The sequence below is a fragment of the Panthera leo genome, chromosome A2 (genome assembly GCF_018350215.1).
Source record: "Panthera leo isolate Ple1 chromosome A2, P.leo_Ple1_pat1.1, whole genome shotgun sequence".
NCBI classification, from domain to species: Eukaryota; Metazoa; Chordata; class Mammalia; order Carnivora; family Felidae; genus Panthera; species Panthera leo.
In genome coordinates this window covers 90,920,869-90,943,469 of record NC_056680.1, presented here as the reverse complement: position 1 = coordinate 90,943,469, position 22,601 = coordinate 90,920,869, and the positions used below count along the sequence as shown (strand labels likewise).

The 22,601-nt window shown below is 37.0% G+C and overlaps 1 protein-coding gene across 16 annotated transcripts in view; it reads right to left on the bottom strand.

Annotated features, from left to right (window-relative positions):
• Positions 1-22,601, bottom strand: part of ADAM22 (ADAM metallopeptidase domain 22) — a 242,406-nt gene that overhangs the window by 37,959 nt on the left and 181,846 nt on the right. For 15 of the 16 annotated variants that reach the window (XM_042917060.1, XM_042917181.1, XM_042917077.1 and 12 more), the window contains exons 15-24: positions 20,099-20,198; positions 17,601-17,672; positions 17,281-17,373; positions 13,351-13,431; positions 10,283-10,333; positions 9,996-10,059; positions 8,182-8,287; positions 5,975-6,094; positions 2,407-2,575; positions 434-548 (exon numbers count right to left, since the gene is read on the bottom strand). In XM_042917060.1, coding sequence (XP_042772994.1) covers positions 434-548; positions 2,407-2,575; positions 5,975-6,094; positions 8,182-8,287; positions 9,996-10,059; positions 10,283-10,333; positions 13,351-13,431; positions 17,281-17,373; positions 17,601-17,672; positions 20,099-20,198 — 971 coding nt within the window. The remainder of the gene's footprint in view (positions 1-433; positions 549-2,406; positions 2,576-5,974; positions 6,095-8,181; positions 8,288-9,995; positions 10,060-10,282; positions 10,334-13,350; positions 13,432-17,280; positions 17,374-17,600; positions 17,673-20,098; positions 20,199-22,601) is intronic. The other variant, XM_042917070.1, reaches the window with a different exon arrangement.

Genomic DNA, 22,601 nt, shown 5'->3' with positions numbered 1-22,601 from the left:
CTGTCTCTCAAAATAAATAAATAAACGTAAGAAAAAAACACACATTAAAGTCAACAAGATATTTAAAACTCAATTCTTCAACTGTTTTTTTTTCCTACGTATTCAGTCCCCAAATATAAAATTCTTCCCTTAAATTCAGACAGTTCAGAAAGAGGACTACTGCTTTTTCACTTAACTTCTAGGGTTTTGTTGTCAGCTCCCAAAAATAGAATACTTGAAAAATCTCAGTCTCATGTAGGACAAGATGAGGCTCAATCAGTAGACTAAGTTATATTCAATATTACACATGATTACAAGTTAATGGAAAATATCAACTTCATATTGTAGATCCCAGTTGTGTTTTATAGTTGAATTATAATCTAAATGAAACTGTCTGAAGAGTTTCCTTTAGTTATGCATAAAACGATGTAATGGCACCAAATCCAGTACCTACCATTGCCAGACAGAGTAATGCCAGTCTTGGAGTCCTCATTGTGAGGGAAGTAAGTGCTGCAGTCTGCACCCACCCAGTGTCTGTTACACACACACTTCAGCTCATTACTGCAAACCTGAAATCCAAAATCAATCAAGAGGAAACGTCAACTCTCTGATACAATGGCATGAAAACTAAAGAGTGATTTCTAATTGTTATATGCCTAGAATTTGATGGTACTGAAAAATTATCGGTACTTTCTTCTTCATACTAATTACCTTATTTCTCACTCAAGTACCCAAAATAATATTTTCTAGAGATCAGCAGTTAGACCCAAAGGGAAAAATGAATTTTAACAGGGGAAATGAGTTTACAGTCCAAAAAGAAACCAATGAAATTACTGTTTTGAATTTCATTAACTTAAATTTTATAGGAGGGAGGTTTTTATTTTTTTATTTAAAAAAAATTTATAGGAGGGAGACTTATAAAACTAAGCAGAAATACAAGCATTTGCCAATTATCTAATACAAACGTTTCTTTCTTCCAAACATAATGTCAGGAATTCTAGATGAAGAAGACATTGTTATCATTAGCATGAATGAACAAGAAATAATTTCAATGTTTTTGCCCTATCCCCCAAAAAGCATTTCCGCTAACATTTTCTTACTTATTAAAGAAAGAAGACTTATTAGACTCATCTATAGGAGCAGAACTACTTACCACATGCCTTCTCTATTTTCATTTGGTGTAAGAATTCCTATCCTTTGGCAAAAAGTTACTAGTAAGACCTCCCTAAGAAACTTCTTGGCACATTCCTGGGGATCTACGTGGAATGACCAGGATTAAAGGCTGACAATTTCAGGACAGGGATCCTTCACCTCAACTGGATATTATGACCAGTTCAAGCAAAGAATCTGGTGAGGGTAGAAAGAAAATCATAGTACATGCCAAAAGAAAAAGAAGTGAAAATTATTTTATTAGTATAGGAATTCCTAACTGAAAATGAGAAAACTATAGTCACTAATAGAGCATGTTTATCTAAGCTACAAATTTTGTTATCTAGGACTAACATTATCAGATAGATATATGACAGAAAGAATAAAATTTAGTATTTTATACAATGCCATTATTTCTATTCATTTGTTGATAAACACTTCCCTGAATTATTCAGTTTTCATTTCGAGGAGTTATCCTCAGCTGATACACACTCGGTGTGGCCACAACAGGTACTTATGATCTCTTCTAATTGCTTAGTGCCTGGACAATACGAATTGTTAAATACTGTGGCCAATGATATTCCCTTTTATACCCTTTTTAAAAAACCCCATTACAGTTTATTAAAATTTGTCTCCCAGATCACTTGTAGAAAACTGGCCATTATACTTCTATTATATGAGATCACATTAACATGATAAGAAAGAAAAACAGAAGAATTTGGTTAGGAAAACTATACTTTTTCTTATTCCCAGGCTTGCACAGATTACGCAAGAGAAAATATTCCAGTGACTATGACCAAATAACTGTTTACATGCCAGCTAGAAACACGGATAAGCATATTTTCCATTTTTACAAAATAAACAGGTTAGGGTCATGTCTATTTCTTTTTTTTTTTTTTTTTTTTTTTTTAATGTTTTTATTTATTTTTAAGACAGAGAGAGACAGAGTATGAGCAGGGAAGGGGAAGAGAGAGAGGGAGACACAGAATCGGAAGCAGGCTCCAGGCTCTGAGCCATCAGCCCAGAGCTCGATATGGGGCTCGAACTCACAGACTGTGAGATCATGACCTGAGCTGAAGTCAGACGCTCAACTGACTGAGCCACCCAGGCGCCCCCTTTTTTTTTTTTTTTATTTTTTTTTAATGTTTTTATTTATTTTTGAGACAGAGAGACAGAGCATGAGCAGGGAAGGGGCAGAGAGAGAGGGAGAGGTCATGTCTATTTCTGTGTTACAAAAGAATAGAGGAGTTTCCCTATGGCAAGGTACTGAATACTTACTCCATTTCCTGAACAAACAGTGCCTTCTTTATTGCTTAAGCAAGTACTAAAGTTGAAGGAAGCCACAGGAAGACACCTGTGTTCTAAGCACATCATTTGGGGACCACAAGGTGTCCCATCTTCCACATAGCCAAGATCTACATCTTCCTCAAGCTTCACATGCCCACCACTAAAAAAAAGGAAGCAAAAAGAAAATAGGATTGTATTAAGTCACATTCATTTTGAGAATCTGCTTTAAAAAACTAAAAAGTGGGCAAGAAAGTATTGCCCACTTATTGTACAACTGCAATAAAGTCGTACAGTGCTCTCTCTTCCACCATATATTCTTCCTTGGAAGAAACTACTTTCTACTCTATTTTCTATTCATTATCTAATAAAAAACAACAGCATGAGCATTTTCTTCCTTTAAATGAAGAAAGCAATTGAATCTTTTGATCTAATGCTTTTGAGATATTGACATATTTTAGAATTTGAACATAATTATTATAGCAAAGGTCTGAATTAAAATAGCTTTATCATTTTGCCTTGGATATCATGTACAAGTCAAGTGAGGCATTATTGCTAGGATTTGATTTGGTAGTTGTAATTGTAGGTTTCAAGATTTCAAACATGTTTCAAACAAGCATGAGAACTCGTCTGGGTTTACATTTCCCAAGAAGGTTAATAATTTAAAAATTATATTAGAGAATGGCTAAAATATTTAACTTCACTATTCAATAGAGCAAGCCTACATGTTCTATAGAAATTTAAAAAACCAGAATGAGATAAAAATGTATATTCATAGTTGATTTACTCATATGGTGCCATGTCAATGCCAGCACATAAATCTCAATTCTTTTTATTTTTATCAAAATGACACATGCATACAGTTTAAAGAGTCATTCAGATAAATCAGTTTTTTAAATGCAATAAAGTCTTACAGTGCTCTCTCCTCCACCATATATTCCTCCTTGGAAGAAACTACTTTCTACTCTTAATTGATTCTTTTGTTATTTATCCACACATTTTTAAATAATGAGTGTTACTATTTTTTATTTTTCCATTTCAGATATTAGCAACCAACTTACCTCTATGGAACTTGAAGATTTATGTCTTTTTCCTATACCCCCATCATAAATTTTGTTTAATGAATAGTTAAATCAATAATAAAAAGGCACATTATTACGACTATGTAAATGTTATTCAGTTGAGTGATACAGTGTGCCATAATTAAGTCTTTTCTTTCCTGCACAACTCTTCATTTTCCCTCAAATTAGCAACTCTCTTATTTGTTGTTTTTGCCTACTTTTTAAGAATCTGTCACCAATGTAAAACTGATCAAACTCTGCTAACCCCAAATCCATACTCGAGATGTGTCTTGAGCATCAGTTCATCTTCCTGCAGAAATCTCTCCTGGAGTTTCCATCTGCAGTCTGCCCTGCTCCTGTCTGATCTAGTTGTCTACTGTACCTTGTGGAAAACTTGAACACTTGGATTTCCCCTCACCATTCATTGCAGGATTGCCCTGTCTTCATGGTGGGTATTTTGTTTCCTACATGCACAGCCTTTCTCTTAGTTTACTCTTTGATTTTGGTGGAGTACAATTTCACCAATAGCTTCCTGAGAAATGGTACAGGGCAATAAATTCAGGGGCAACCTGAATATCGAAAAGTGTCTCTATTTTCTACTTTCACACTTGATTGATAAGGTACAGAAATAAGGTACAGAACTTATTTCAAAAATCATGTTCTCCATTGTCTTCTGATTCCCAGGGCTCCTGTTAATAAGATTCCAAGTCTGATCCTTTTTTTCTCCTCTCTGGAAACATCTGGGATTCCTTTCTTTGTCCTAAGGTTGTGAAATTTCACAATGACATGTTTAAATGTGCCTCTAATTTCACTCAGTGTATTTGGCACTGGTGAACCTGTCAATGTAGAAACTCAAGTCTATCCATTGTAGACAATCAAAGTCACTCATTGACAATTTCTTCCCTGGTATTTTCTCTGTTCATCGTGTCTATTCTAACTTGGTGAGGTTTTCTCTATGGTTCCATTCCTTTGCTGCTTTTGCCCTACTTTCTGGGAGATAATTTCAACTACTGAGTTTAATTCCTACCTCCCTATTTTAAAATTTCCAACAGCATTTTATTTCTATGAATGCTCTTCATTTTTTTAAATTTTTTTCTATTTTGAGTAAGAGACACAGCAAGCGAGCGGGGGAAAGGTACAGACGGAGAAAGAGAGGGAATCTTAAGCAGGCTCCACACTCAGCATGGAGCCTGACACAGGGCTCAGTCCCACATCTCTGGCATCAAGAGTCGGATGCTCAACCGACTGAGCCACCCAGGCACCCCTGCTCTTCATTAAATAGCACTTTATTCTGGTTTCATGATAGAAATATCTTATCTCTCATAAATATTGACAGGTGCCTTTTTTTTCTGGCTCTTTTTAACTCTTTGTGTATGTGTGTTAGAGCCTTTATTCACATGTCTGATAAACTGCTCATATTTGAGTTAGGAAATCAGATAAACTATAGGAGATTTTAGGGCTTTCTGGCTGAACATCAATGAGGCTAGACCACTTCCATACACCCTGATATCAATATTGCCGGCTATCCTTCAGTTTGGAAACCTGCTTTATTATCTGCAGAATGTAAAGCTCAAATCTTTATTGGGAGGGTGAGCAATCCCCAGTTTAGGTGGGTCAGGCAGTAATCTGTTAGCAGACTTTCAAGTATCTTCTTTAATTTTAGCCCTTCCTTGCCCCAAATCCTTTACTCCCTCTTGCAGAAGTAGATGATGCTACCAATTTTTGAGCCTTTTGGGAACTAACTTTATAACTGGGCTACCTCTCAGTTTTCCCCATTACTGACTTAGCAATTCAGCTTTCTTAGTTTTTTTTTTTTTAATTTTTTTTTTAACATTTATTTATTTTTGAGACAGAGAGAGACAGAGCATGAACGGGGGAGGGTCAGAGAGAGGGAGACACAGAATCTGAAACAGGCTCCAGGCTCTGAGCTGTCAGCACAGAGCCCAACGTGGGGCTCGAACTCACGGGCCGCGAGATCGTGACCTGAGCCGAAGTCGGCCGCTTAACCGACTGAACCACCCAGGCACCCCTCAGCTTTCTTAGTTTTGACAACTATTTGCCACACATCCATTTGCCTTCTCCAAAATTTTGTTGTTGTTGTCTCTTCTCCCTTTCTCTGCCTCCCTGTGGATACATGAATTCTAAAAAAAGATCCAGTTAGTGTCATTTTAGTGGGATTTCAGAGGGAAGTAAAAGAAGATGCATATATTTAATCCACTGATTTTACCCAGGAGTTCTCACTCACTTTCCTTAGTAGGAAAGAAATGCAAACCAAACCCTGCAAGGTATTACTGACCCATTAAATATAGCTCCAGCAACCAAAGTCAACTAATTCTCATCTTTTCAACCCTCTTGTGTCAGGATTTACTCAGTCACTTCTCTGGGCTAGATTCCATGTCGCCTTGCTAACATGCATGGGAACTGAAAACCGAAGTGATTCTACGCGGCAGTCCTCAGAAGTAAGATGAATGATGTTCTCATGGAAAGAGGTAGAGCATTACCTGCAGTTTAATGTTCTTCCCTGCTGCACAACCAAAGTAGATGTGATTTCACCGTCAAGTTCTCCAAGCCTTGGGATGTTACCAACATTGGTGCACAAAAGGTAACCACAAAGCACATCCCTGTGTTAAAAGATAACAATTCTTTACTTCTTTCCACAAAGAGAGAACAAACCATGTATAGTTAGAACAATAATCTTATCCTGCTTTAGCGTTTGTTTTTCATGTTTGTTTACATTTTATTTGCTCAAATTACAAGCTAAATACGCCCAAATTAGTTTGCCTCTCACTTTAAAAAGTGTCTTCTCTGAAACTCCTATTAGTGCACCAAAATCCCAACTGTGTTCTAGCTTTTCCTGTACTGTCCATTAGTTTAAGTATTTGTTAAAGGAAATTATCCATCAGATAGACATCTTTTAGATCAGAATCTCTTTCTCTAGAACATATTACTGGATATGTGAAAACATTTTTTAATATTTGGTAAGTGAATAAATGACCTTTGGGTGAGTATTCTTTTGGAATACAGCTCTTTCTTTAACCTGTTTCCCCCAAATAAAGAAGAATTATGGGGGGGGGGGAGGGTATGTGTCTATATATATAGACACACACTCATGATCCCTTTTCCAATATATTCCACTATTCTTCCAACTGCCACATATAATAACTAAACCTGTAAAAATATTTGTACTGGTACAAAATATTATCTGACATATTTTCTGTATATAGAACATTTTAATTACTAACATACATAATTATAAATACATATACTGATAACTATCTTGTCAAGAATGATTAGTAGACTAGCGAGATTATATATGGAAACAGGCTTTATCAGATAGAGAAAAGAGAAAAATTAGAACTTACATCTATCACTAGCACAGAAAAATGTATTAATTCATCCTTAAAAAACAATTTTTAAAAGTTATTTCATTTTATCATATCTATCATAAACAAAAATGCTTTCTTAACACAGAAGAGATGGTCAACATTTTTATAAGTCTTATTTATGTGCATGGAGCTTACAAAGTACTTTAGGATATACAAAGAAAAAAAGACATGGTCAAGGAAATACACTCTCGGTGAGAAGAGAATCTCACACATAAACAACGATAAAACAGAGAGGTTGGGACAAGGGCCACAATAATAGAACAAAAGGCCGTGGGAATTCAGAGAAGAGGGAAATGACTTTACGTTTGTTTATTTATTTTGAGAGAGAAGGAGAGATGGAGAGTAAGCAGGGCAGAGGCAGAGAGAGAGGGAGACGGAGAACCCCAAGCAGTCTCCATGCTGTCAGCACAGAGCTTGACGTGGGACTCAAACCCACAAACTGTGATATCATAACATGGGCCATAATCAAGAATTGGATGCTTAAGTGGCCAAACTACCCAGGTACCCCGAAAATGATTTATTTCTAGAATAAACCCAGAAATAATTCATAAAGCATGGAGAGAGGTGGGGGGGAGGGGCAGAGAGAAAGGGAAAGAGAGAATCCCAAGCAGGCTCTGCACAGTCAGTGCAGAGCCAGATGCAGGGTTCAAACTCACAAACTGTGAGATCATGACCTGAGCCAAAACCAACAGTCAGACACTTAACCAACAGAGCCACCCAGATGCCCCTCAGTAGAAGAGTAGAATACAGCATGCCAGATCTGCTTGGCTTAAAACACTGTTTTAAGAGGCCTTTGTAATAGACCAAGCGTTAACATAGGTCTTAGCTGGGGTAATAGGAACGGAATGAAAAGATGAATTAAAGATAAATGGTGGGGGAGTAAAAGGGAAGAATGACCATGATTTGGCATTTGGACAATGTGTCAGAGGCACAGTGGCATCAAGGTCCATTGTGAGGCTTCTCAACTGGAGGACAGTGAGTTATGGTGACCTCTGACAAAAACAGTGGTTTCGAAAGTCAGAGCCAGCTAACTGAGAACATATTCTGGTGGCTTTAATTTTTGTTGCTTTTGAGATGCTAGCAGGTGCCTTCTACGTGAGAAAGTCCTGAGGCAGCTGCAAGTGTGACCTGGGCCTTTGGGGAGAGGCCAGCATATGTGTTAAGATTTGGGAGGCTTCTGCAAGGTGGTGCTGGGATGCAGTGAAAAGATGAGGTGAGCAGGCAACCGAAAGCTCTGGAAGATGCAGAGAAGAGGAAATGGGACGCTGAAAGTAATGCTTGTAATTCACTAAGGGATAAACTCTGGACAAACTTCATCTCACCGTTTGTTGCACTGTATCCACGTATCTTTGACTTTTCCACAGTTACCCTTCTCCGTCCCTTCGATGTTCAGTTTCTCATAGCAGTATTTGTCTGATGCCATCACCTCTGAAGCAGAATAGAGTTTTCTCTCAGTGAGGGACAGAACATGTGAGTTGCTCAAAATGTTTGCAGTAAGGGAAAGAAACCATCTAAGGACTCTTCTTCATGACAATGTGGCCAGTTCCAAAACCTGGACCCATGGTTCTCCAGAGTTTTACTTGACCACAGACATCCATGACTCAGCTACATTCTTCATGACTGCTCATTGGAAATTTGGAAAACCAATCTATGTCAATCTTTGATAGGATTGAGGCTATCGGTTCCAAGGAACAACACTCCTCACAATTTGGCCAATAATTAGGGCAAGATACTACCAAATGGCTCCCAGAATAAATACTCCACACTTTAATCTCAGCGCCAAATATAAAGCACAAATTTTTCACGTGTCAATTTTTATTAATCATAACGATGAGTTTATTAAAATAGCTATGCACTATAATTAAAGATTTAAGAAACAGTATGAATTCTACCTTGTTTATAGTTAATTCTTATAGTTAATTCTATAGTTAAGTCTATAGTTAATTCTACCTTGTTAATTCCTAACAACTATCAAAAAAAACCACCTTAATTTTATTCTGTTCTAAATAAGCTTGAATTCATGTTAAATGTATGAGGGCCAAATAACATTTTAAACAATGTCAGCATTACAAAACTTTAATTTTGCTAAAGCCAGGGCTGGCTGATGGGAATTTCCTGTAGTGAGATCAAAAATGACTTTTGCAAACTAATCAAATGATTACTGTTTGTGTATATTTTATTTTTTTTAATTTTTAATTTTATTTTTTTATTTAAATTAAAGTTAACTTACATACAGTATAGTCTTGGTTTCAGGAGCATTTGTGTATATTTAAAAAAAAAACTAGTCACCATTGGTAGTTCTTTTTCCCTACTTCTTGCGGTGAGCAACACTTTTTTCTCAAGCGGGGGAAACAAAACTATAACTCCGTTCAGAGTGCAAACGTGCACACACCTCCCCTCCCAAACAGAATGCAGCCACTATCTGTGACAAGTAAAGATCAGCATTATCTTTTGAGCTTGCTTTCTAATACAAATTGTCTTCTGAAGGAGTTTCAAAAAAAACTGCTTTCAAAAGGGCCAGTAACACTGGGGGAAAAATAATGACACAACCTTTAAATACACATTTAAATAAAGATATAATTTAAGTCGTATGTTTTAGAAATCAATGTTACATTTCCCTCAGAAAGTGTGACAAACTTTGAAAGCGATAATGCTGAAATTGTTTTCTGACACAGTAGAGCTACCTCAGCAGAAGGTCACCTGTAATTTTAAGAGAGATGGTTGAGGAAGAAAAAGCCACTCTAGCTAAAGTGCTACAGTGCCAAGGGTGCCCTATCCAGGGTCCGTGTCCATTCCATATGGTTGTACAGGTTTTGCTTAAGGACATTCAGCTGAGGGAAGTGTAAACGGAGCTCAAATCCAGGTTTGTTCTATTCTCCAGGCTGCACACTCTGGGGTGGACTTCACCTGCCTGGCAGCAAAGGCACCTTATTTCTTGTCCAAAGGCACAACCAACTAGCCAAGTGTCTTTCAAGGGAGGTGCTCCTCTCTAATTCCACAAAAGTGACCCTTCCAAGACTTGCAGTGTCTTTGAGAATCCCCCAGTCATAAAGTGGTTCAAAATTAACTTCCAGCCCACACGTCATAAGGCCTCATATCATATTGTGAAAGCAATCAATCCACGCTATTTACTTACTTTGCCCCCAGATGTATTTGCATTGTCTATCCCTGGTTTTACATCTTCCTCCAAAGCAAATCCCCTAAAATGGAAAAGCACACCTATTAATGATGCAGTGTCTGCTTATGTCGGATCACTGAAAAAGAAACTGCGACTGCGACAGCTAGTAGATGAGTATTATAAAGGCTTTTATCTTCAGAATGGATTACAAAACATTTAAACTGACTTTCCTCTTTTGATAAGATTTCAGTATTTCTTTCATGCTGGCACACATGAAAGATTTAGGTAAAGATGAAGTAACCTACCTGAATACCATCACATGAATATCCATCCATTTTATGAATATTTGGGGCACACTAGGAAATGAAAACAGAACTGTGAACCACGTGCACAGCAAAATATCAGGCTGAGCTAATCCCTGTAATGTTTCCATTAGAAAAAGGTAAAATAAAAGTCTGATAATATGGTAAGTCTCTTAAAACAACTGAAAATAAAAACAAAAAAGATCAAGAGAAAGCAAAAGGAAATACAACAATTGGTGCACTTTCCTCTAAAAATATGCATCTACCAGAGGTATAAACAGTTGATTACATAGTAGCAAATAAAAAGAAGCAACAGCAATGACTCAGACAACCCCAACATTTCAGAGGATCTTGCTTTATACAGATACATCATTCCTCAGAGCGAGAAAAACGAGAGCGCAAAACAAAAGCAAGGAGGATCCCAACGTAAACGAAGCAATAGCTAGTTTCCTCTTTTTTACCATGAGAAGCACCACAGCCCTTACTCTTAAAATGCTCCTTGAGCAGAAATCCACCTAGCGCACATTAGAAAAATCATGTTATTTTATAGCCTCGGTTTTCCCTTGTAGCAAGTGCAGAAAATTGTAAAACATTCCTGTGTGGCTATAAAGAGTAATTTTTAAATTTATTACACATTTTTTTCTATCTTTAATAATTACACACTCACTTGAGAAAAGTTAGTAAATGTAAAAAAAGTAAAAACACACACACAAAAGTCTCATGTTCCCACCACCCAGACACAATTTTTTATATTATGGTACATCTTTTTCTTTACATTTTTCTACAAAATTTTATTTTTTATTCTTTATTTACTTTCTTTTTCTTTCTTTCTTTATTTTTGAGAGAGACAGCTCGTGAGAGTGGGGCAGGGGCAGAAAGAAAGAGGGAGACAGAAAATCCTAAACAGGCTTCACAAGGTCACCTCAGAGCTCAACGCAGGGCTCGAAGTCATGAATTGTGAGATCATGACCGAAGCCGAAATCAAGAGTCAGATGCTTAACCGACTGAGCCACCCAGGCGCCCCCAAAATTTGATTTTTTTAAACACAGGTATGTAATCAAGTTATAGATAGTATTTTATATTCAGCTTCTTCTCTTTATTTTTTCATCACATGAATTTCCTCATGTCACAATAAGTGTTTTTGTAGGGAATCTCTTTAATAGCTGTAGTACATTGCATTGTGCTAACAAACCATATAACCACCGTACTGCATTATTCATTTATAATTATAAAATATTATAAATTTATAAAATACTCATTTATAATTAAACAGCAGTTTATGCTGTTTACAACTAATTCAACAAGAGGATCTTTATATGCCATCTTTGGATTTGGGCTTCTTTTTTTTTAAAACTCCTACTTATTGGATTTCCAAAGAAGTTGCTTTAATATACTCCCCCTCCAGGAACATATGAGGCAATCATTAATTGTATCCTCATCATCACTACGTGTTAACTTAGAAAAACAATGCTAATCAGATAGTAAGAAAAGAAAATACTTTCATATGAAAGATCTTTAGTCTCTTAGGATGACTACCTTTAAAATAAAACATTTTTATTGATTAATGCAGGTTTACCACTATTGAATCCCTCTTCTCTAGAAGAAAAAGATGTAGGCTGTCCTTGTTTTCATGGCTCCAATATACATGAATTTCAGTCACCATGGTTTTGTTAAATGACATCAGTACCCCAATGACACAGTTCCAACTTCAGTTACCACAGCGTATTGACTGTGAGTAACTGCATAAAGCACAAACTTTGCTGCTAGCTCGTTAGTCTGTGGTCACTAGGTATATGACAGCTGCCATTGTGGTCATTGATCCAACCTGTCATTTCTCGCACAGTCCACAAGGGACTGGTACTTGCCTGTATGCATTTAGTTCATGCACAGACAACAAAGGTTGTAGCTGTGCTGCCTCTCTGTCTCTGGGTAATAGCACGTGACATTTTATAAAACTGGACAATCGTAAGAGGGAGCTGGCCAGAAAAAGATGAAAGTGCAGAAAAGAAATGAAAAGTGATGACATTAGAAGTGAAATTCCAATCAAACGTAAATTGACTTACAGAAAAAAAAAGCACTAACTAGGAATGCTGATACTGCTGTTTGGCCAAAAAAACCCCTTCCCATTCACATCTTCACATCTCCTGGAGATATTTCATGACATTGGAAGTACAAAGGATAAAATGTCAAAAGCTGATCCAAACTTAGAAGGGAGTGTGATCATTGAACAAGGCACAGAAAAGATGCTTACTATGGATCTTAAGGTTTCTGAACAGAAGACATGCACAGCTCAAACTACTCCTGATAAGGATTTTACAACAAAAATAAAGCTTTTAATTCTCAATGTTTGTTTTAATTTAGCATGCTAAATAAATACTGGTCTATTTTTTCATTTCCTTATTCACTTAAAACCAAGAGTAAGAGAGGTTTTAGTAGGCTGGCAACATTTTTTAAAGATCACAGAACAACTCTCATTTTTTCCATTGATTAAGATGACTTTACATGACTTCAGCCTGCATGGTCATTTTTATGGTCCCACACTACCATGCAAACTGAAGACTGTAAATATAAGGACCATGTGAAATCTGTGAACTCTCACCAAAGTGTATCAGTTCCCGCATCTTCTCCATTTACAACTACATGATACTAAATTCAAGAGCAGGTATTAATGGGTGAAGTGCTGCATGTGGTCTCAGATCAACAAAAGATAGAACAGACCCCTTCTCACAACCCAGTGCTCTGTGGGTCTCTGTGCCTTGGCTGGCTCCTGTCTCAACCAGCTGAATTGAAAATTAGACAAAAAAGCAAATGCCTTTTACTCTCTCCTTAAAACCAAAATAGTTAAGGTATGAATGTAGTCTTAGGTTAGTTAAACATTAAGATAAAATTACACGGAACACCTGCTCAAGCTTTGATCACGGAAACTTAAATTCCCAGAAGTAAATAAAGAGAGAATGAGAACTGATGTAGAAAAGACATCGTGTCCCTTGACACTTTGTCTGGGGGCCAGGGCACTTAAGCTACCCCTGCTTTTTTGCCATCAGGTTTAGAGGAATGATTCTGTAAAGTACCTGGCTGGAATTTCCTGAGCACGTTTCACGAATATCGCAATCATTTACTGCTTCTCGGCACACAGTCCCCATAGGCTGAAACTAAAATGAACAAAAATCAATGTGTAAAAATGTTGAAGAAAAAAAATCTCTCACAGTATCTATCGTCTTAAAAAAAAAAAAGCAACATGAATATTTTTGGATAAGAATATTTCAAGCTGTTTTAAGATGGTAGTCTGAAGACCACAGTTACTGAATGAAACGTTCATTTAGTAAGTTTTCAGAGAGAGTTTCTCTTGTGTGAAAGAATTTGCATACTCATCACACAGAAGTCTTACAACATCTACTAAAATAGGGTACATCTTGATGGTACCTCTCCCCAGAAGGACAAGTCAGTCCATGTTCTACTAATTCTCCCTCTCAAAAAGGTTTTAGATTTACACTTTCCTCTTCATTTCTTACTGGCACCTTTGTCACATTACTCTTCTTTGGCTTATCTGCCAAGAATCTGAATGTTACATTCCGGGCTGAATTGCAAAAGTTAGATTTTCTGGCAAAGCAATTTCTTCCCATACTGTCCTTTATCTCCTGCCTCGTTTTTATATAGATCTATGGCTTGGTCTTTTATTCTTGTCTAATGTTCTTGTTATTTGTATACCTGTGTATGGGAAGAGTCTTTCCTCTTTGTTTGTTTGTTTTTGCTTTTTCTTTTCTCTATTTTCAACTACCTCAAATATTTCTCATAAGTATAGGGGTTACAAATAAAATTTTAAGCTCACTGAATTTATAAATTGCTAGAGTCTTTATCCTCACAAAACAGACACACAAAGTCATCATCTTCCTTCTCTCCTCTTCCATACTATTCTCTTTCCCTCTCCAAAATGCTAACAAATGCTATGCTTTTATGTCTGCTCACACAAACACACACTCGATGTGGGCCCCTCCCTCCCCCACTAACTTCCATTTTCTCTGCCTTGCTCACAAACCTCCAAGCACTTGCGTTTCCTATTGTTCCTAGAATATGAACAGCCCACTCCAATCAGGATTTCAACAGTATTTCTTAGAAGAGCGAAACAAAACTTGTATTCATTTAGTTACCAAGTATTTACTAGGCACTTAACATGTGCCAGGCACTTTCTAGTCACTGGGGATTCAGTGGAGGAAAAAAAAGCACAAGAATCCTGCTTGCAAGGAACTCACATTTTAGTGGGAGTAAATAGGCCATGAAAATAAGGAAATAAACAAGTAATTTAAAATCATATACTCTGGTTCTTATCCTTCCAATCTCTTGGGATTGAGGTAAGTAAGCCACAATTTTAGAACATCTCAGGTACAAATATAAGCAGATTTAAGATGGAGTTTATATGAGAGTGTAAATGTTCTAGAACTGCCAAGAAACTTCTGAAAGAAAGCCCAGTGAAGGACAGTTTGCTCTAAGTGCTGGGATATGCAGTAGATAAAGTGACCCAAATCCCTGCCCTCTTGAAACTTACCACTGAGTAAAGAAAAATACTAAGTCAATGGGCAATGTTTTAGAGCAGGGGTTGGCAAATTATAGCTTGAGGACAAAAAGTGGCTGTCCATCTGTTTTATTGGAACATAGCCATGCTGATTTGTTCCGTATTTTTTTACAAAATTTTTTAAAAGTTTATTTATTTATTTTGAGAGAGAAGGAGACAGCGTGAGCAGGGGAGGGGCAGAGAGAGAAAGGAAGGGAGAGAATCCTAATCAGGTGCCCTGCTGTCAGCACAGAGCCCAACATGGGCTCGAGCTCATGAAGCTGTGAGATCATGACCTAAGCCAAACCCAAGAGTTGGACACTTAATCGACTGAGCCACCTAGGTGCCCCTTGTTTCTGTATTTTTGATGGCTGCTCTCAAAGGTAGAGTTGAGTAACTGAGACAGAGAGCTTATGACCCACAAAGCCTTAACTATTTACTACTTGACCCTTTACCTAAAATGTTTGCCAACTCTGACTTACAGATACTTTAGCATAAATACATACAGGGAAAACAGAGATACACAGGATTTCTCATCCTGTTTTTCTGTTCTCCCTCCTCCATTCACTATCCTGCCTCTGGCTCCTCCAGGAGGGTAGGGTGGGAGTAAGAGCCGGAGGTGCAGGATAGAGAGAGTGGCAAAAAGCTCTTACTTGACTGGTATAACTGTAGCTTACTTTGGGGGATAGTTAATCCTGACATTTTATTGTACATATTATGATTCTATTATTTTATATTTGTTCCTTGAAATATTCATATCACAAAGAGCCTAATTCTATACTTAAAAATAAAAATGGCATTTTATAAATGGGCAGACTTAAAACATCGAAGATTAAAATGAATGATGGGGGACCCATTGTTATGGCAGTTGGAGAAGCTGACAGATTATATAGTTGATGCAGCCCAAATTTAAAAATGTCTGTTTCATATCTGATTTTATATTCCTTTTTTAGAAAGTGCTTTCAGAGATCTCTGCCAGTGCTTTGCTTGTCTTAAAAAGCTGCCAGAGACATAGTGATAAAGTGGAAACAACACAAATGCTGCCAGCAGATCTGGGATGTAACTTCACATTTATTCCTTAATAGCTGAATGAGCATATGCAGGTTATATCACTTCCTTGAGACCAGGATTGCTCAACTGGAAAAATAAGGATAATAATGCCTTTCCCAAAAGTGTGGTTGTGAGCATTATCTACGACAGCAGTCTCAAGCAGCAATGATCTTACCCCCAAAGGGACATTTGGCAATGTCTGGAAATATTTTTGGTTGTCACGGCTGGGAGGGGTGGTGCTTGGATCTAATGGGCAGAAGTCAGGGATGTTGCTAAATAACTTACAGTACACAAGACACACCCTCAAAACAAAAGAAAAAATTATCCAGCCAAAAATGTCAATAGTGCCAGGGTTGAGAAATCCAGATTCATGATGATATAACATAAAAGTGTTTACCACAATCCCCGGCACACAGTAGATACTTAGTATGATAGGTTCATATCCTACTCTCCCTTAACTCATTAGACTAACATTAGTCAATCAGCATATAATCAATAAGAGAGTGTTGCACATATTTATTCTTCATTCAACAAATATTTACTAAGAACCTGTAGCAGTTACTCGGTAAGTACTAGGGGCACGTAGGTGGCTCAGTCAGTTGAGTGTCTGACTTTTGATTGTGGCTCAGATTATGATCCTAGAGTCATGGGATGGAACCCCATATTGGGCTCCACACTGAGCAGGGAGCCTGCTTAAGATTCTCTCTCTCTCTCTCTCTCTCTCTCTCTCTCTCAGCTCCTCTCCTGCTCAGGCTCTCTCTGCTAAAAAAAAAAAAAAAAAAATACATACGAAGATGTATACCAAACCTCAGAGATAATGTAGAATATTGTACCAGATTTTATATGAGAAGAGAAAAAGAGAAATAGATTTATTTGAAAAAGATAAGCCTCAAATAACTTTTCGTCCTGATGTTAAGGCTTAAATATTTGGAGAGAGGTATAGGATGCCATTGGGAGGATGAAAACAGATAATGTGAATAAAGATGCATTCTAAACTCTCATGTGAAGTGTTATCATGTCTAAAACTACAGTTTCCGATCTCTCAACTGCTAATGCAAGAAATATACCAAGCAGAGTGGCAAGGAAAAAGAATCTACTGAATAGCCACTTGGCTTTACAAAGAAAGGAAAAACACAATTCAAAGGTTAGGAACACCTGGCTTCATACAATGTGCATATTTCTGAGGGAGGCAGTAATAAAAAGACAAACTGAGGAGATTAACAAGGTTCAGGACCCAGCTCTGTGACTTACGTGGTACAAGACCGCAGGCACACTCGCACTTAGTCACTCAATATATCTTAGACACTACTATTGTTATTACATTATATTTACCCAGTCTTAACGATTAAATCAAATATATCCTCTTTTTTTGTCAATTAGTCATTGCTCAACATTTATTTACCTTGCATTTCTTACAACAAAGACCATCGCTGCATTGAGAGTCTTGAGTCAAGGTGCATTTCTTACAACACTCTGCTCCTTCAAGGACACATTCCTAAGGAATATAAACATTTGCAAAACATCAGGAAATCATGTCATTTTCCTGAAAGTAGCAGAATATTTTTTAAAGAAAAGTATATAGACCCCCCCCAATAATAATCTTTCTTCCATATATCCTATGAAATTTCCAGACATAACACCAGCTCTGTATGTCTCAGTGTGTGGAATAACTCTGAATAACCTAAAAAAAAAAAAAAAACATCAAAACACCCAGAGACTTACTGCAGGGGTCCCACAGTCACACTCCTCTCCAGTTTCGATGAAGCCATTGCCACATTCAGGAGGATCGAGCAGCTGCAGGATGAAACCAAAAAGACAACTACAAATTAGATAAATCAAGATCAAAGACCTTATGAGGGACCATAAGTGCCACACCTACGCATGCGGCATACTTATCAGTCATTTGAAAGTATATTTTTATTTTCCCAAACTTGAAAGCTCAACTTTAGAATTTTAAAACTGGGAGCTTTAGAACAAAAGTGTCTACTTCTGTTTCCATTTCAGATTTAATTATATTTACATAAGTAACATACATATCAAGTCTAGTAAATTCCACCAAAATAAAGATGATCTAGCCATTGACCCTTGAAAATTTCATTTCAAAGAGGAAGCAAGAGATTTGGGGACAGAAAGTCTGTTCAAATCTTGGCTCAGCTACTTATCTTGGGCAAATGGCTTGTCATCTCTGAGCACATAGATGCCTTAATATTTCAAGCAAGAATAATAATAATATTAGCTGCCCATCTACATCACAAATTATTGTGAGAATCAAGTTCAATTATCTGTGAAGGCCTACTAACTATAACTCCTTGTGAAATAGAGAGTTATTTCATAGACAAGTAGGAAAACATCACAAAAATTAATAAATCCACTGATTTATTTAATATTAAATAGAACTCCTCCTATTAACATAGTTTTACAGATAACAGTAATAATAATTTGCCCCAGAGATGGAAGCAACTTTTGGCCTGTACAAGAGTATATTTTAAGGCCATTTTATCTTTTAACTCTGTATCGATTACATTATCTTTTGAGCATAACTTACCTTATGGTGATAGTTAAAATTAGTAAGTAGCTGCTATGTTCCACTTACATATTACTTATTCAGAAGTTCATCAAAGTTTATGTGTTATAGAATGGGCTGGAACACACACCTATCACAGACATACACCCACACATACACTTTCTTAACTAATTAGAGGGGGGAAAAACAGAATAAAAAAAGCAGCAATAACAACAACAAAACCCCCACCTGATTTCAAATATTCTCTTCTCTCCTACAAAATAATCAAAACATCTTTAGATTCTATTTTCAGTTGAAAGGGATCATAACAAATCAGACAGCTTTAAAAGCCAAACTAAAACTTATTAAGGTGAAAAACACACTTATTCTTTTACTCTGAGTTCAGAATAATCAGTTATTTTGGTAAAGAGGCTTGAATTGTTTTTCATTTATAGCAGCAGGGATTTAGATCAAATATCCCTTCTGAAGTTTTGCAACAAGTCTCACAATTATCAAGTTGCTTTTCAAGGCAATATGATACTCTTCCTAAATTTCACTGGAACAGAGAGAGAATGAAACCAGGAAAAATGATTATAAAGGCAATGCCACTCATTGCTATGGCACACAGAAGCACGGAATGGTTCACATAATTAACAAGGACAAAGCTTTCTACTGCATGCAGTTTTCCAAATGCATGAGGAAATTACTGCTTTCAAGTCAGTAACCAGAAGATGCCCTGCATGTTGGAAAAGCCTCTGACAAAGTCTAAGTACACAAAGACTTTCTCCTTTTCTGCTGTAAGCAGCCTTGGTTTTTATACTGAGAAGTAATGGTAATTTTAATCATACTGCTCATTCTGAAAGGCAGTGGTGGGGAGTAATGTGGGAAGCAATGCCCTCCTTGCTATCAGTATGAGTTGTGATTACATATCCAACAAACAAGGATCCAAGAACATGAGAAAGAAGGCAAATGACACCATCTTTGTAAGCTAATTATTTTTCAGAAGTAACACAGTCTTTCTACCTGCTTTCTATTCCTATCAGAAGAGCCCCAAATGCCCAAAATTAAGGCTGACTTTAAAATGCAGACATTTTAGGGGCGTCTGGGTGGCTCAGTCAATTAAGCATCTGACTTCTGCTCAGATCATGATCTCGCATTCATGGGTTCAAGCCCCACATGGGGCTCTATGCTGACAGCTCAGTGCCTGGAGCCTGCTTTGGATTCTGTGTCCCTCTCTCTGCTCCTCCTCCACTTGTGCTCTCTCTCTCTCTCTCTCTCTCTCAAAGATGAAAAAACATTAATAAAATGAAATAAAAGCAGGTATTTTAGGGCTCCTGGGTGGCTCAGTTGGTTAAGCGTCCACCTTCGGCTCAGGTCATAATCTCACAGTTCGTGAGTTCAAGCCCTGTGTTAGGCTCTGCAGTGACAGCTTGAAGCCTTCTTCGGATTCTGTCTCCCTCTCTCTCTCTGCCCCTCCCTGGCTTGTATTCCCCTCCACCTCTCTCTCCAAAATAAATAAATAAACATTTAAAAAAATAAAATAAAATGCAGATATTTCACGTATCTAGTATATGTACATATAAGCCAAGTTAGAAAGCCTTCTTCTGTAAGACCCAATGGCTAAAAACTTGTGCTTGTAATAGATTATAATATATATAATATAACAACTGATTATTATTAAAGATTATTAACTAATAACTCTGATCACACTTATTACCTTGGAAGGTTTGTTGAAAAGGCAGGCACCACCCCCACTATTCAGAAAGTCATGATACTCTTCAATATTACACTGAGTGAATTTTTTAGGAAGGTAATACCTAGAAGACAGAAGAAAAGCAATAATTGGGTACAATTTTAGTCCCTTATCTGTATGTTAGTCTTAAATTTGAACATTGTTAGAACTGCAACATTATTCTTAAAGATGAAAGAATAAATTCCACTTACGTACAAAATTTGTATTAAATCCATAAGACTTTCATTCCACCAATACATTTCTAAATTATTCATCAGGTAAGTAATCGTGACTATGGGTTATTCATTGTTAGCATACACACGTAAAGGAAAAAACACATACCTGTATTTTCAATCAAAGAGAGATAGGAATACTTTATTTCATAATGAGTCTTTCTTAAATATTAAAACCTGGCTGGATCCCAAACTGCACAACATCTTACAAAGTAACTGATTTATAATCTATGAATGTGTCAAAGTCATGAAAGTCAAAGAAAAACCAAAGAACTGCTCCAGAATGAAGGACACTAAGAGACATAAAACTAAACACGATGCTTGATTCTGAATCTTCTGTTAAAGGGGCATTTTTGAAATAGAGGGCTAATCTTGAATGAGGGCTAGGAATCAGATGATTTCCTTGGTTGCACTGTGGTTCTGTAGGAGGAGCTGGTCTGTAGGGAATGCACACTGAGGTGCTTGGGGGTGATGGGGCACCAAGTTAGCACCTTAAGATTCTAAGAAGTTTCTTTTGAAACTTTCCTTAAGTTTATGTCTATATATATATATTTATATTTATATATATATTAATATATATATTTATATATATATATAAAAATATATATATAAAGAAAGGTATACCAAAAAAAAGTAATAAAAGATCAGTAGAAAAGGAAATGTGGCTAGAGAACAATGGCAATATATATTAAGAACCTTCAAAATGAGAAATATCCTTAAATCTGATAATTCTGCTTTAAGAAATTCTTCTTGAGGAAATAACTAGCTATGTGTACAAAGATGTTGGAACAGAGGAACTTCCCACTGGAAGTTACACAATTTATTTATTACACAAGTTGTAATAGCCAGCACTATGAAAATCACCTAAATGTATAGAAATAAGAAACTGTTAACTAGACTGTGATATATTAATAAAATAGAATACCATGTAGTTATTAATAATCATGGTGTCAAACACTACTCAGAAAAATGCTGACTATATAATATGTTACGTAAAAAATTAATAAACAATGACATATGCAAGATCCAAATTTTATAAAGCAAGAATAAACATGGAAAGAGAAAAAAATACTAATTAGCAGTATTTTCACATTAACCATGGCTATTACCAAATAATGAGACAAGTAGCAATTAATATTTAATTTTCTATTTTTCAAAAATTGTTTTAATTGAACTTTTTTTCATGTTTATTTATTTTTTTTTAATTTTTTTTAATGTTTTATTTATTTTTGAGACAGGGAGAGACAGAGCATGAACAGGGGAGGGTCAGAGAGGGGAGACACAGAATCTGAAACAGGCTCCAGGCTCTGAGCTGTCAGCACAGAGCCCGACGCGGGGCTCGAACTCACGGGCTGCGAGATCGTGACCTGAGCTGAAGTCGGCCGCTCAACCAACTGAGCCACCCAGGCGCCCCATCATGTTTATTTATTTTTAAGAGGAAGAGACAGGGTGCAAGCCGGGGAGGGGCAGAGAGAGAGAGGGAAACACAGAATCTGAAGCAGGGTCCAGGCTCTGAGCTTTTAGCACAGAGCCCCGACGCAGGGCTCAAACTCACGAACCGCAAGATCATGACCTGAGCCAAAGTTGGACGCTTAACCAACTGAGGCACCCAGGCACCCCTAACATTGAACTTTTATAAAAGTGAAACATAATTAAAAGAATAATGGATAGTTTTTATAAAGTCTCTCCCACCAGCCTGCAAGTACGATGTCCACTTATATCCCTACTTCTTTCTACCACAAAGGTTAATGCTTTGTGAATCAATTAATGGAATTTACAATGATTATTTACCCTAAACTAATTTGTCAAGTGTTTCATGCCAAATAAAGGTATCCTGGGTTTATGTTATCTGAATTATTTTATTTCCTTCACTTCATCTTCCTAATAGGTCATGAACTTTATGCTTTATTTAAGAAGTTTGTTACACATATTACTTACTTTTTTCCTTCCATTGCCTACACCCTAGCCAAAGTTTTTATCATCTGCCCCTCTAATCCATCCTACGTATATCTGTCTGAGTTATGGGATTTAAACAGGATTTAAGTTCCCTCTTCACTCTACTGGCCGAAACTTGATATAGCTCCCTACTGGGAAAGAAAAAAGTGACTAATTCTTAGTGTTGGACCCCTAGTGTTGGAGTCCAACTCTAGTTCAGCCTCTACCCTGCAACAGAGCCCTCTGGGGCCTCAGCCTGGCCCAGCCTCCTGCCCACTGCTCACCTGGGGGTTTAGTCTGCTCTTAGCAGTGACAGGAAA